The sequence below is a fragment of the Acomys minous genome (assembly GCF_964271855.1).
Source record: "Acomys minous genome assembly, chromosome: 3".
In the NCBI taxonomy this organism is placed as follows: Eukaryota; Metazoa; Chordata; class Mammalia; order Rodentia; family Muridae; genus Acomys; species Acomys minous.
Genome location: NC_140485.1, coordinates 146,412,710 through 146,427,066, shown reverse-complemented (window position 1 = coordinate 146,427,066; position 14,357 = coordinate 146,412,710). Strand labels below are relative to the sequence as shown.

Here is a 14,357-nt window from a genome sequence, read left to right as displayed (position 1 = left end):
CCAAGGTCTTCAGCCCTCCAGAGTCCTTAGGTAGGGGGAGGCTGGTGGCAAAATGCAAGAGGGGGTAGCACCTCTGAGACCCCACAGTTCTGTCAGCGAGGGAGCAGTTTAGGCGTTCTCTCGGGTGCATGGAAACTGCATGGAGCTGTAGAGGGCAGGCAGAGAGGAGTGCGTCCAAGTGCCTCCTGGGAGGGCAGCTATGGGATGGCTGGAGCTGGCCTCGCAGGTGCACGCGCTGGAAAACCTGGGTGCTCCCTGAGGGGAGAGTGGGTCTGTCCAGTCCAGTGGAATCCCAAGCAGTGCCAGCGTGGAGAGCAACCTAGATTCGCCTGCCCAAGAAGCTCTTCTTATAATCTCGGAGGGCCTTGGCCATGAGAGGTGCGGGTCTCTTCTTAGCCTGTCTCTTGTCGCTGCCGCCCACCCCAGATGGCAGCCAGGGAGACCCCCGAGTGAGGCTGTGGCCAGAGGCCTCTGGGAGCATGTGGTTTTCAGAGAAGGGCGCCCCCACCAGGCCTCCTGACCCTTCCTGCGGGCCTGGGCTCTTGACCTGGGTGTGGAAGGCGGCCATCTTGGTTGGTAGGCGAGCTTGCCTGGCCTTGGCTTGTGTGCTTTGGATGCAGCCTCTCAGAGCTTGTGGCTCCTGGGACTCCTTGAGCTGCAGGTGTGTCTGGGTCTCAGTCTGGCTGTGGGTTTGCTTGCAGCGCTGGGTCTCCGGGATCCAGGACTCCTCCTCTGGCTGCCCAGATTCACCTTCCTGGGCCTTAACGGGGGCTGCTTGGCAGTGAGCAGCCCAGGAACCAGAGCAATCCTCAGCAAGGAGGAGCCCTTGGTGGGAGGTCTGCGCGAGACCACCTGCAGGCCTGGGACCCGAGTAGACTGCCCCTTGGAGACTCACCCAGCTAGCCCACAGTTCGGCCTCTTGGTCGGGCTTCCAGGAAGGGGGCTCCAGGCCATGCAGTGGGGTGCAGGCTTGGCGACTGGGGTGGGACGCCGGAGTCGCGCTCAGAGCTCTTGGGCTTCGAGCATGGCAGCTTGCAGACCGGCCTAGAAGCGCCTTGGCACCAGGGCTCTGGGCCTCATCTTTCCAGGCGCTTTTCCTCTTTCTCTTGCTGGAGGGCAAGGGCTGCAGAGGCGACGGGGGCGACACTGGAGGAGACGGGGTGCTCTCGATGTTGAGGCATGACTCAAAAGTCCCAGTGAGGGCGTCCTCCTGAGACCAGTGGAGTGGCATCTTTCTGCACCTTCGGATCCTCTCTGCTCTTGGCTCGCAGCTCCCACTGCCAGTTGGCATTCCCTCCCTGCTGGTGTGTCTACTTTTCTTCCTGCTGGGGCCTGGGCTGGCTCTGCTGACCTCCAACACCTCTCTCTCACTCTCTGGGGCTTTCCCGGGACGGGGAGCGGGAGCAGGAGCCGGAGCATGCGCCTTCTCTTTTGCAGAGGTTCTTGGGCTCTCTGAATTCAGGTTCTTCACCAAAGCCCAGTCCTTCGGGCCCGGGTCGTCGTCCTCAGGCTGGGGCCCCAGCAGGGTCCCCTCGGACCACCTGGCTGCCAAGTCCTTGGCAAAGGGCACCAGGAGCTGCTGTTCCCTCAGGCCCTTGATGGTCTGCCTGAAGCCAATCTCTGCCAGGAGGTCGGACAGCACGGGCAGAGAAGAGAGTTTCTTGAGGGTTTTGTAGAGCTTGAGCGGGTCGGTCTCCCTGCACAGGCGCTCCCGCAGCTTCTGCAGCTTCTTCTGGCCTTCTGGGTGCCAGCCTGCCTCCATCTCCACAGCTGAGGACAGGACTGGGCACCCCGGGGCGCAGCGCGTTCGACTGGCCTTCTCCCCTTCTTGGAGCGGTGGCTAGGTATGTCTCTGCGGCAGAGGACACTGATTCTGGGCTCCTCTGCTGGGCCTAGTCCAGTCTGCTGCCTCTCTTTGCCTGCCAGTGCCAGTGCCAGAGGCTGGTTACACCCTCGAAGCTCTTACTCCCTTATATGGGCTGGGACACGCCCTGCCCTCCAAACAGTCCAATCCCACACCAAGGCTGCTTGAGCCCAACAAGCCCTTTTCAGTCCTAAATCTGTGAGCCACGCCCTCTCCACAGCTCCCAAGCCTTCCTCTCTGTGCCCATGGTGCAACCTGACAGATCCCCAGGTTCCAGAGCACTGCCTTCCTTCCAGGTAACCTCAGACCCATGTGGACCTCTACAGCTTCCTGGCTTGTCCAGTGGCTCCTGAGAGCCTGCTCACCACTGTGGAAGGCCAGCTCCAGGGGCAGGCCATGGACCGTACCCACTGACACCTGAGGGTGGTGAAAACAGAAATAAAAGACAAAACGGCCGTGAAGACAAAAGAAACCAAGGAAACCATGTCTCCACTCTGACTCTGCTCTCTACGCAGTGGAGAACGATGTTTCTGTCCCCACTCAGTTGAGCCTCATGGGGCTGGTGGATTTCTACAGTGGTATGGGATGGATCTGCTTTACAGGCCCCTCCCCCATCTGGATTACTGCCATTCCCTCCCTCTTTCTTCCCTCAGGCTAGCAGTTCATTAGCCATTGGTTCTTCATTTTTGAGCACCGTGGATCTCCGTTCATTTTCCTTCCTCTCTCTATCTCTATCCTTATCTCATACACCCACATCCTTTTTCTCTTTCTCCCTCATGTGACCTAATTCGTTCTTTTTCCCTTTCTCTTCATTCTCTCTCTCTTTCTCTCTCTCTCTCTCTCTCTCTCTCTCTCTCTCTCTCTCTCTCTCTCTCTCTCAATCTCTCCCATATACACACACAAGATACACACTCACAAACACACACACACATTCTTTTTATCTTTTTCTCTCTCCCTCTCTTGCAATTCTCATTTGATCCCTCTCAGTCTCTCTATCTGTCTATCTATCTATCTATCTCTATCCTTATCTCACACACCCACATTCTTTCATTCTTTATCCCTCATGTGACTTTAATTCGCTCTTTTCCCCTTTCTCTCCATTTCTCTCCATTTCTCTCTCTCTCTCTCTCTCTCTCTCTCTCTCTCTCTCTCTCTCTCTCTCTCTCTCTCTCTCTCTCTCTCTCTCTCTGTCCCTGTGTGTGTTTGTGTGTCTGTGTGTTTTTATATATATACACACCTTTCTCTCCTTCTCCTACTCTCACTGTCACACACACACACCAACACAAACATCTCTTTCACATTCTTTTCCTGTGTAATTCATTACTATTTACTTCCTTTTATTCCTAATGATGATTAGATACTTGTATTTAAAGATTGTCTTTTACTGAGCATGGACTGCACTTTGCATGCTCTGCTCCCACCACCCTTTTACATGATAATATCTAAGTATCTGTGAACCTATGTAACTATTTCTTATTTTCAATGGGTTTAGGTATGACTCAAAGTCCTTGTGAGGGCCGTGTCCTGAGAACAGTGCAGTGGGATCTTTCTGCACCTTTGGGTCCTCTATTCACTTGTCTATGGATTCCCTAGCACTTGTTTTTCCTTCTGTGCTTGTGTGAATGTGTGTTTTACTTACTGCTGTTGCCTGGGCTGCTGCTGTTCTGTGGCCTTGATCAATCAGTAGTGGATTGATACCAATAAATTCTTCTCATTTTCATTGACCTACCATTTGAGCTCTGTTGGATTTTAGCTGACCCCATAACACAAAGGTCTTACCACATTCCTTACATTCATAGAATTTCTCTCCAGTATGAATTGTTTGTGATGATGAAGACTGTGCAAATTGTTTACCATTTTAAGTATATTCATAAGTTGTCTCTTCTGTATGAATTCTTTCATGATGAAGACCATAGAAATGTACAAAATCTTCACCATATTATAAGCCCTCAGAGGGTTTTCCTTCAGTAAGTGTTCTTTCATGCCTTTGAAGATCACTGTCACATGTCATGGCTTTTCCACATTGATTACATTCATAAGTTACCTCTCCAGTGTTTCTTGTTTTATGTATTTGGAGACTACTGTGATGAACAAAGGCTTTACCACACAGATGACATTCATAAAGTTTATCTCCAGTGTGTGTTATTTTATGTACTCTGAGATTATTGTGATTTGCAAAGGATTTTTCACACTGGTTACATTCATAGGGGTTCTCTCCAGTATGTGTTCTTTTATGTATTCTTGGAGTAAAATGACATGCAAAGGCTTTACCACATTGATTACACTCATAGGATTTCTCTCCAATATGTGTCCTTTTATGTACTTGAAGATAACTGTGATGTGCAATGAATTTACCACATTGACTGCATTTGTAGGGCTTTCCCCCAATATGTGATCTCTTAGGTATTCCAAGATTCCTATGACATGCAAAGGCTTTACCACATTGGTTACATTCATAGGGATTTTTTTTCCAGCATGAGTTCTTTTAGATATTTGGAGATGATTGTCAATTCTTTCATGGCTTTTACAGTGACTTTGATATGTTACAGCTTTACCACACTGCATATATTTAGAGTGTTTCTCTCCAATATGACTTCTTTAATGCCTGCAAAGATAATTGGCACATGTGAAAGCTTTATCACATTCATTGCACTGATGAATCTTTTTATCTGTAAGAATCAATTTTACTATTTGGTCTAATGGCAAAGAGCAATCATATATTAAGATTTTATCACTTTGTTTACATTCATGGTGTTCCCTTCATTATGAGTTGGAGCTTGTTATTCATACTTTGCTCCTCAAACATAATGCCTATTCTAATTGAACAAGGAACAAATGGACATGATTGGTTACACTAAAAGACCTACATTTTTCTATCAGTTGACATGATAGAAAAACTACATAAGGAAAGGCCCTGTTCTTAAATCCTTGGTGGTGGGAAAATGTAGCTGTTACAAGTTTCATTACATATGCTTATAGTTTTTAAGCTTAAATCATTATTATATTCTGGATCAAGGATGGAGGTGTGTGTGTCCCAGCTCAGATCCTGTGTATGTTCTGTGGCCCTGATTAATCAGAAGAGGCTTGATTACAATAAATTCTTGTCATTTTCATTGACTTTGTGTTTGAGCTCTGTTGGATTTCAGCAGACCCCATAACACAAAGGTCTTACCACATTCCTTACATTCACAGAATTTCTCTCCAATGTGAATTGTTTCATGATGATGAAGACTGCAAAATATTCACCATTTTAAAAACATTCATAAGGTTTCTCTTCAGTTTGAATTCTTTCACGATGAAGACTACAGAAATGTACAAAAGTTTCACCATATTAAATGCATTCAGGGTTTCTCTTTTTTTTAATTTTTTTCTCCTTTATTAATTTATTCTTGTTATATCTCAATGGTTATCCCATCCCTTGTATCCTCCCATTCTTCCCTCCCTCCCATTTTCCCCTTATTCCCCTTCCCTATGACTGTTCCTGAGGGGGATTACCTCCCCCTGTATATGTTCATAGGGTATCAAGTCTCTTCTTGGTAACCTGCTGTCCTTCCTCTGAGTGCCACCAGGTCTCCCCCTCCAGGGGACATGGTCAAAGGTGAGGCACCAGAGTATGTGAGAAAGTAATATCCCACTCTCCACTCTACTGTGGAGAGTGTTCTGTCCATTGGCTAGATCTGGGTAGGGGTTTAAGGTTTACCGCCTGTTTTGTCCTTGGCTGGTGCCTTAGTTTGAGCAGGACCCCTGAGCCCAAATCTGCCTATCATAATGTTCTACTTGTAGGCTTCTAGGACCCTCTGGATCCTTCTACTTTGCCATTCTCCCATGATTCTCTCATCTAGAGTCCCACTAGAATGTCCTCCCCTCTGTCTCAGTTTCCTGGTAAGTGAAGGCTTTCGTGGGACATGCCCCTTGGGCTAATATGCAGATATAAGTGAGTATATACCATTTGAGTCTTTCTGCTTCTGGGTTAACTCACTCATTATGATTATTTCTAGCTCAATCCATTTATCCACAGATTTTGGGAATTCCTTGTTTTTAATAGCTGAATAGTATTCCATAGTGTATATGTACCACAGTTTCTTTATCCATTCTTCTATTGAGGGACACTTAGGCTGTTTTCATGTTCTGGCTATTATGAATAAGGCTGCTATGAACATGGTTGAGCAAATTTTCTTGCTGTGTGCTGGAGCATCTTCTGGGTATATTCCAAGGAGTGGAATAGCTGGGTCTTGAGAAAGCCCTATTCCCATTTTTCTGAGATAGCACCAGATAGATTTCCAAAGTGGTTGTACTAGTTTGCATTCCCACCAGCAATGAAGGAGTATTCCTCTCTCCCCACATCCTCGCCAGCATGTGGTGTTGCTTGAATTTTTGAATTAACTCAAAAAAGTCTGTAGCCTTCCTATACACAAATGACAAGCTTGCAGAGGAAGAAATTAGGAAAACTACACCCTTCACATTAGCCACAAGCAATATAAAGTACTTAGGAGTTACTCTAACTAAGCAAGTGAAGGGCCTGTTTGAAAAAAATTTCAAAACCCTAAAGAAAGAGATTGAAGATGACATGAGAAGATGGAAGGATCTACCTTGCTCATGGATCGGGAGAATTAACATAATAAAAATGGCCATCCTACCAAAAGCCATCTACAGATTCAATGCAATCCCTATCAAAATACCTACACAATTTTTTAAAGACATTGAAAGTTCAATTCTGAACTTCATATGGAAAAACCAAAAACCCAGAATAGCTAAAACAATCTTGTACAATAAAAGGTGCTCTGGAGGAGTCTCCATACCTGATCTCAAACTGTGCTATAAAGCAATAGTAATTAAAACAGCATGGTACTGGCACAGCAACAGGCTGGTTGATCAGTGGAATCGAATCGAAGACCCAGATATGAATCCACACACATATGGTCACTTGATTTTCGACAAAGAAGCCAAATCCATTCGATGGAAAAGGGATAGCATCTTCAACAAATGGTGCTGGTCTAACTGGATGTCTATGTGTAAAAAAATGCAACTGGACCCATATTTGTCACCTTGTACAAAACTCAAATCCAAGTGGATTAAAGACCTCAACATAAAACCAGAGACACTAAGTCACTTAGAAGAAAAAATGGGAAAGAGCCTGGAACATATTGGCACAGGAGACAACTTCCTGAACAGAACACCAACAGCCCAGACATTAATGTCAACAATTAATAAATGGGACCTCATGAGGCTGAGAAACTTCTGTAAGGCAGGAGACACTGTCAAGAGAACAAAGCGACAGCCTACAGACTGGGAAAAGATCTTCACCAACCCCACATCTGACAAAGGTCTAATATCCAAAATATATAAAGAACTCAAGAAATTAAACACCACAAAACCAAATAACCCAATTGAAAAATGGGGCATGGAACTAAATAGAGAATTCTCAACAGAGGAATATCAAATGGCTGAGAAACACTTAAAGAAATGCTCAACCTCCTTAATCATCAGGGAAATGCAAATCAAAACAACTCTGAGATTCCATCTTACACCCATCAGAATGGCTAAGAGCATTCAGGGTTTCTCACCAGTATGAATTCTTTTATGCCTTTGAAGATGACTATGGCATACAAAGGCTTTACCACATTCATGACATTCATAAGGATTCTCTCCAGTATGTGTTCGGTTATTTATTCTGAGATTCCTATTATGTGCAAAGGCTTTACCACATTGGTTACATTCATAGGGTTTCTCTCCAGTATGTGTTCGGTTATGTATTATGAGATTACTGTGGCATGCAAAGGCTTTACCACACTGGTTACATTCGTAGGGTTTCTCTCCAGTATGTGTTCTTTCATGCCTTTGAAGATCACTGTTACATGCAAAGTCTTTACCACATTGATTACACTCATGAATTTTCTCTCCAGTATGTTTTCTTTTATGTATTTGAAGAGAACTGTAATGCACAAATGCTTTACTACATTGATTACACTCAAAAAGTTTCTCTCCAGTATGTGTTCTTTTATGCATTTGAAGAGAACAGTTATGTGCAAAGGCTTTACCACACTGATTACACTCATAAGGTTTCTCTCCAGTATGTGATCTTTTATGTATTCTGAGATTCCTATGATGTGCAAAGGCTTTACCACATTGATTACATTCATAGGGTTTCTCTCCAGTGTGTGTCCTTTTATGCATTTTAAGATAACTGTGATGTGCAAAGGCTTTACCACATTGATTACACTCAAAAGGTTTCTCTCCACTATGTGTTCTTTTATGTATTCTCAGAGTGCAATGACGTGTAAAGGCTTTACCACATTGGTTACATTCATAGGGTTTCTCTCCAGTATGTCTTCTTTCATGCTTTTGAAGATAACTGTTACATGCAAAGGTTTTACCACACTGACTACACTCATAAGGCTTTTCTCCAGTATGTTTTCTTTTATGCATTTGAAGATAACTGTTACATGCAAAGGCTTTCCCACATTGGTCACACTCATAAGGTTTCTCTCCAGTATGTGTTCTTTCATGCCTTTGAAGATGACTGCTACATGCAAAGGCTTTACCACATTGGTTACATTCATAGGGTTTCTCTCCAGTATGTGTTCTTTCATGCCTTTGAAGATCACTGTTATATGCAAAATCTTTACCACATTGATTACATTCATAGGGTTTCTCTCCAGTATGTGTTCTTTTATGTATTGGCTTTACCACACTGACTGCATTTGTAGGGCTTCTCTCCAGTATGTGATCTTTTATGTATTCTGAGATTGGTATGATGAGCAAAGGCTTTACCACACTGGTTGCATTCATAGGATTTTTCTCCACTATGTGTTATTTTAAGTATTTGTAGACTACTGCCAATTCTTGCATGGCTTTGAGAATGATTCTGATATGTGACGGCTTTAGCACATTGAGTATATTCAGAGGGTTTCTCTCCAGTATGACTTCTTTCATGCCTGCAAAAATAATTGGCACATGTGAAAGCTTTATCACATTCATTGCTCTGATGAATCTTTTTCTCTATATGAATCAAATTTACAATTCTGTCTAATAGCAAAGAGCAATCAGATCTTAAGGTTTTATCACTTTGTTTACATTCATGGTGCTCCCTTCATTATGGGTTGTTTTGCTTCTTTGAAGACACCTGTGATGGTAAAAGCATTTATTACGTGGCTCACATTTATAGCTTTCTTTTCTCCAAGTTTTTTTTTTACGTATTTGAAAAGAAATGGAAGAACTCAGAGCTTTACCACACTGACTGCATCCATAAATTTCTATACTGTGTGAGTCATACTACATTGGAAAAGTAAGTCAGGACAAACAGTAGAATTTCAACATTCCTGGTACTTACAGGGATTTACAGCAGTGTGAATTTGTGAAGGTTTCTAATGAAGTTGGGAAAACAATAAATTGTGAACTTGTATCACATTCAGAAAGTCTATACAAAGTGGAGACCCCTACATATCTTTTAATTATTCTGGGACAGAGAGAGGAACATGGCTTCCTTCGGTATCCCTATGCTCACATGGCTTGTGAGCATTGTGGCATATGATACACCTATTAAAAGACAAATAAGAAATGAAAGGGCTCCACACTGCATTCACACAGTTTGACATTTTGTTCCTCATAAACATGTGGTATAGATTAAGGTTTCTCCACAACACCATTCTTGACTTTCATAAACTGCCCCTCACACTCAACTTAGTAACATTACTTCAAGTATATGAGTATCACCAACTTTACTATGGACTGTTTGCTTATTAGAAGGTTTGTAATCTATAAACTAATCATCTATTCAATGTGTATTCCTTTTGAAATATCTAAGTGGTATGAGACTGAAGAGATTGGCAGTTCCACAGCATACTTTTTAATGGGGCTATAATTCAACTGGTGATATATATAAAGGCATTGTTTCCTTGTCTTCTTGATTAGAGGTAAACCATATGACAAACACAAGTCATATACCTGACATTAAGGTATATGGTGTTGTGAGAATTTATGAATCATCAACAGCTTAAAGTAGTGCTGTTTTTACACTGCTGTTTTCCTGTAAAACTTCCAGGATTTATTGAAATTTCTTCAGAGACATATTTGTATCAGCTTACACATGAAAATTGCCTTCCATGTGTTCTAGATCTTTGACACTGTTCTTCATAGTGTGGTCTTCTGAACTGTAGCCTAAAATAGAGTACCAGAAAATATATTATATATCACTGGAAGTTAATGGAAATTTAAATTACTACCTTCAGAGAATCTTAGAACTATGCTTGACTTATTCATTTCATTCTTCCTCATTCTCAATTAAAATTACAGAAAAGCATCAATAATAGAGAAAGTTTTTCCTTTATTTTAAAAAGTGAAGAAAATTTAAAGTCTTACCTATAGCCTGGAGATTCCTGTAAGTCTCTAGCATCACATCTTTGTAGAGACTCTTCTGGGAAGGATTTAGCAAAGCCCACTCTTCCCGAGTGAAGTTCACATGCACATCATCATAGGTCACTGCATCCTAAAATACCCCATACAAGGTACAACAGAAAGCATAATATTGACATCACTGTAAATGTATGCTTCGTTGACATATAATTCTGGTGCTTCCTCCATTACTTCCTGACACAAAATTTCTAATATAATCACCAAATGATTTTAGAAGGAAACTGAACAATGAGGCTCACCTCTGTCATTTCTGAGTACTTTGAGTGGGATGAATCCTTGTGTACTGAGCACATATCAGAGATAGTGCATGAACCATTACTAAACACACAAAAAAAGATGGGCACGCTGGCTGCATTGGTTTGTGGCTTTAATAACTCAGCAACAGTAGAGTCAGGTATATTTCATTGAGTTGGATGCCAGCCTGGTCTATACAGTGAGTTCCAGGACAGCCAGAGGTACATATTCAGACCACAACTCTACTGTAAAAATCAATCAAACAAAAAGAACAGATAGAATGAACCCAGAGGACTTTACAAGAGATCCTACAAAGAATTACACATTACTCCAGCTCTGCACTCATGTTCCAAAAAACTGAAGTGTCCCATTTATAGATGAAATTATTAGAAATATAAATGTTGATCTTATATAAGCAGCAAAGGGCAGGAGAGATGGCTCAGGTGTTAAGAGCTCTTGCTGGTCTTGTAAATGATTGGGCTCAATTGCCAGTACTTCGATGGAGGCTCACAACTATCTATTATTCCAAGTTCAAGAATTCAGAGGCCATTTTATGACTGCTGTGAAGATCAGGTACATATAATAAACATATTCATGTATATAGGCAAAATACTCATATTCACTCTAAAAATAAATAAAACCAAACACAGCAGGTAGGAAGAATGGCATACACCTGCAGTCTAATGACTCAGAAGCCTCAGGGAATATTAATGTCATCAGTGCATGCCATCCTGAGAAACAGAACATACTCTCTGCCATATTTCAAAATTTAAGATGTGGATGAAGACGGCACAACATCATATGGGTGACATGTACAAAAACCTAAGTTACAAACCCATCAGCAGATAGTATAAATAGAGAAAAAGCCAGGCATGTTAGCCCACATCTAATGCCAGCACTCTGGAGCGAGAGTCAGGTGAACCTCTAAGTTCAAGGCCTGCCTGGTCTACCCACCTACACACAGGACATCCAGAGCTAAGCAGAGAACCTTTGTCTTCAAACACAAAACAAAAAATAAGAAAATTTAAAACATCAGGCTACCAAAATAGTTTATCATTGAACAATAATTGCTTCTACTGTAACTCGTGTGACAGGTAGAGAGTCTATAATGGTGAAGGCATGAGAAGGAAGCTGACTGAACAGTTTCAGCAACAACACAGTAGACACAAAACACAGCATTGTGCTTCAGACCCAGGGCAAGCTGCTCCAAGTTTTCCCAACATCCCTTGGTCCCTACCTACTGCAGGATGTGGCTGGCATGCCCTACTCCCTACCCTGAACTTCCCTGCCCAGGGGCAAGGGCTTCCTCCTCCCCTTCACTGTGTAATCCATACGGGTTGTCTCCCCCCGCCCCCGCCCTCTCTGCACATGCTTCTCTCCCCTTACCCCACATGGCAGCTAAGAGCCGCTTCAATAAAGCTATATTTCTGTACTCTAACCTGTCTCGCATTAGCTCATTTTGGATCTTCAAGCATGTTTATTGAACAAAAAAATGGGTTGCATCTGTATATACTCAAATTCCATCCCCAATAAGGAATCTAGAAACACTTCTACTACAAAAGCTTCCATAAGCTCCCCCCTCCAAAAAAAAAGCCACAAAGGAGAAACAAGCACTCAAAGACATGATCCTATTTAGGAGCTTTTTCATTAAATCAATTACATTCTGACTCTAGTCACTATAGGCTTGTGGTTATCCCATGATGAAAATGCATTTAGTCTAACTTCAGTGATCTCAATAGTGTGCAACAGCCCATACATTACTCAAATGTCCAAGGTCTGACACCCAAGGCAATCTCTCTCTCTCTTTTTTTTAATTTTGACTTTACAGCCCATCAAGACAATCTCTTGATTGCCACATCTTGTGAGATCTGCAAACAAGTCATAGCCTTCCCACATTCACTGTCACAGAGTACCCCTTCCCGTTCCAACAGAAAGGAACGTGTTCATAATGAAGGAAGAGTGGAACAAGGCGAGAAACCCAGCAGGGCAAACAACAAATCCTGTACTTCTGTCTCAGACACATGGGGCTTTCAAGGGCTTAGATGACCTTTTAAAGGGTTTACGGAACGTTCTACCCAAGCACAAAATATACCTTTTTCTCAGCAACTCATGGAAATTTCTCCCAAATTGATGACATACTCCAACACAGAGCAAGTCACAACAGATACAAAAAGTTGAATAACCCCCTGCAACCTATCAGCCCACCAAGAATTAAAGCTAAACATCAACATCAGAAACCTTAAAAACTCCTGGAAACTGAACAACTCTCCATGGAATTAAAAACAAGTCAGGGTAGAAATAAAGAAATTAAAGACTTTGCAGAATTCAATGAAAAGGACACAATATACACAAACTTGTGGGATGCAATGTGACTGCTTGCCCCACGGAGTGAGTAGCACAGAAAAGAACCTCACAGGTGGCCTTGTCTACCCACTGCTTGCCCCCTAGCAGCAGGGAGGACCCACCACACAGGCTCCCCCTGCTCAGCTGCCTGTTCCTCCCTGTTGTGAGCAGTAACCCACCCGATGCTCACCATGTCTTCACTTGACTTCAGAGCTTCCCTGGGCTCCCTCAGAGCACCCAGGAGCACTGCTCAGAGAACATCACACCAAACCATTCAAATCTGCTCAGCTACAGAGCTGAACCTGCAGCAAGGTTCCAGAAAAACCCTCCTCCTATTGGATTAGCAGGTCGACTAGAGGCCATGTTGGCCAAGGAGTCTTGAGTGACATGAGCACCCTTAGGGTCAGAGTGTGCTGAATGGACGCAGCATAGTGGCTTTTGTAGCCTTCCAGTCCAGGGACAGACCTTTTATTGATCTGCAGATATCTGCATTTCACTAGCATTTGTGCCTGTCCTCCAATAGCCTACCCATCTATCTTCCCACCCAGTTCTGGGGAGGACCCAGCACTGGAGCTCCCACTGTTCAACATCCTGTTCCTCCCCATTTCGGGAAGGTGACTGTATTCTCACCAGGCACCTCCTTAGAGATTGCCTGAGCTTCCCTCACAGCCCTCGGTAAGCACTTCCACTACTTCCTCCTGGAATCCAGGTGGAAAGCTTGCATAGCTCATTACTCAGTTTGAAGTGGAGTTATCAAAATGTCGCCAAAATGAAAGGGAGCCCAGAATATTAACAGTTAAAGAGAGATTTTAAGAGACAAGATTTTTGTTTTGTGGCTGCATGCTGGGTTCACGTAAACCTTACCTGCTTTTCACCTGGTAGGGATGAGACAGTAAACAGATGACAGATGACAAACACTGTGGAGATATCAATAGCTGGCACATCTTTCTCAGTGGGAAGGTGGAGAAAAACAAAAATAAAAAGCAAACAAACAAACCAAAACCCAGCTGTATTAGTAAAGGTTCTCTATATGAACAGACCTGATAGAATAAATCCAGCTATTGAACAAGTGGATGTATTAGAACAGCTCAGGGGCTGTGGTCCAGCTGGTCCGACAACGGCTGTCTACCAATGTAAAGATGAAGAATCCAGTAGTGGCTCAGTCCATGGTGCTGAACATCTCAGATAGTCTTCATTATATAGAGGAATTCTGAAGATGTAGGCTCTAATGCCAGTAAAAAACTATACTTACCAGCCAGAGGGAGGGCAAGCCGACAAAGAGCTCCCACCTCCAGTGTCCTTTACATATGTAGGCTGCCTCAGAAGCCGTGGTCTAGCTTAAAGGTGGATCTTATCACCTCAAAAGATCCAGATTAAAGAAGGGTTTTCCCCCTTCAAAAGCTGTAATTAGAAACAAATCCTCCACAGTACCCAATTCTTTGGGTTTTATTTAGTTAATTCCAGAAGTAGTCAGTGTGACTACCAAGAGTAGCCATCACAGCAG

General features: G+C 43.2%; 2 protein-coding genes across 2 annotated transcripts; both read right to left on the bottom strand.

The window, feature by feature from the left end:
- Positions 1–319: 319 nt before the first annotated feature.
- Positions 320–1,892, bottom strand: LOC311593850 (uncharacterized protein; the record flags this gene model as incomplete). Its single annotated transcript, XM_084775239.1, has 1 exon — positions 320–1,892. Exon 1 carries the CDS (start codon positions 1,760–1,762, stop codon positions 320–322), a length of 1,443 nt encoding a protein of 480 aa, XP_084631365.1. The 5' UTR covers positions 1,763–1,892.
- Positions 1,893–7,414: 5,522 nt separating this feature from the next.
- LOC311593849 (uncharacterized protein) lies at positions 7,415–8,860 on the bottom strand (the record flags this gene model as incomplete). The annotated part of the gene is made up of 1 exon (XM_084775238.1): positions 7,415–8,860. The coding sequence occupies exon 1, from the start codon at positions 8,651–8,653 to the stop codon at positions 7,415–7,417; it is 1,239 nt and encodes a 412-aa protein (XP_084631364.1). The 5' UTR covers positions 8,654–8,860.
- Between the last annotated feature and the right edge of the window lie 5,497 nt (positions 8,861–14,357).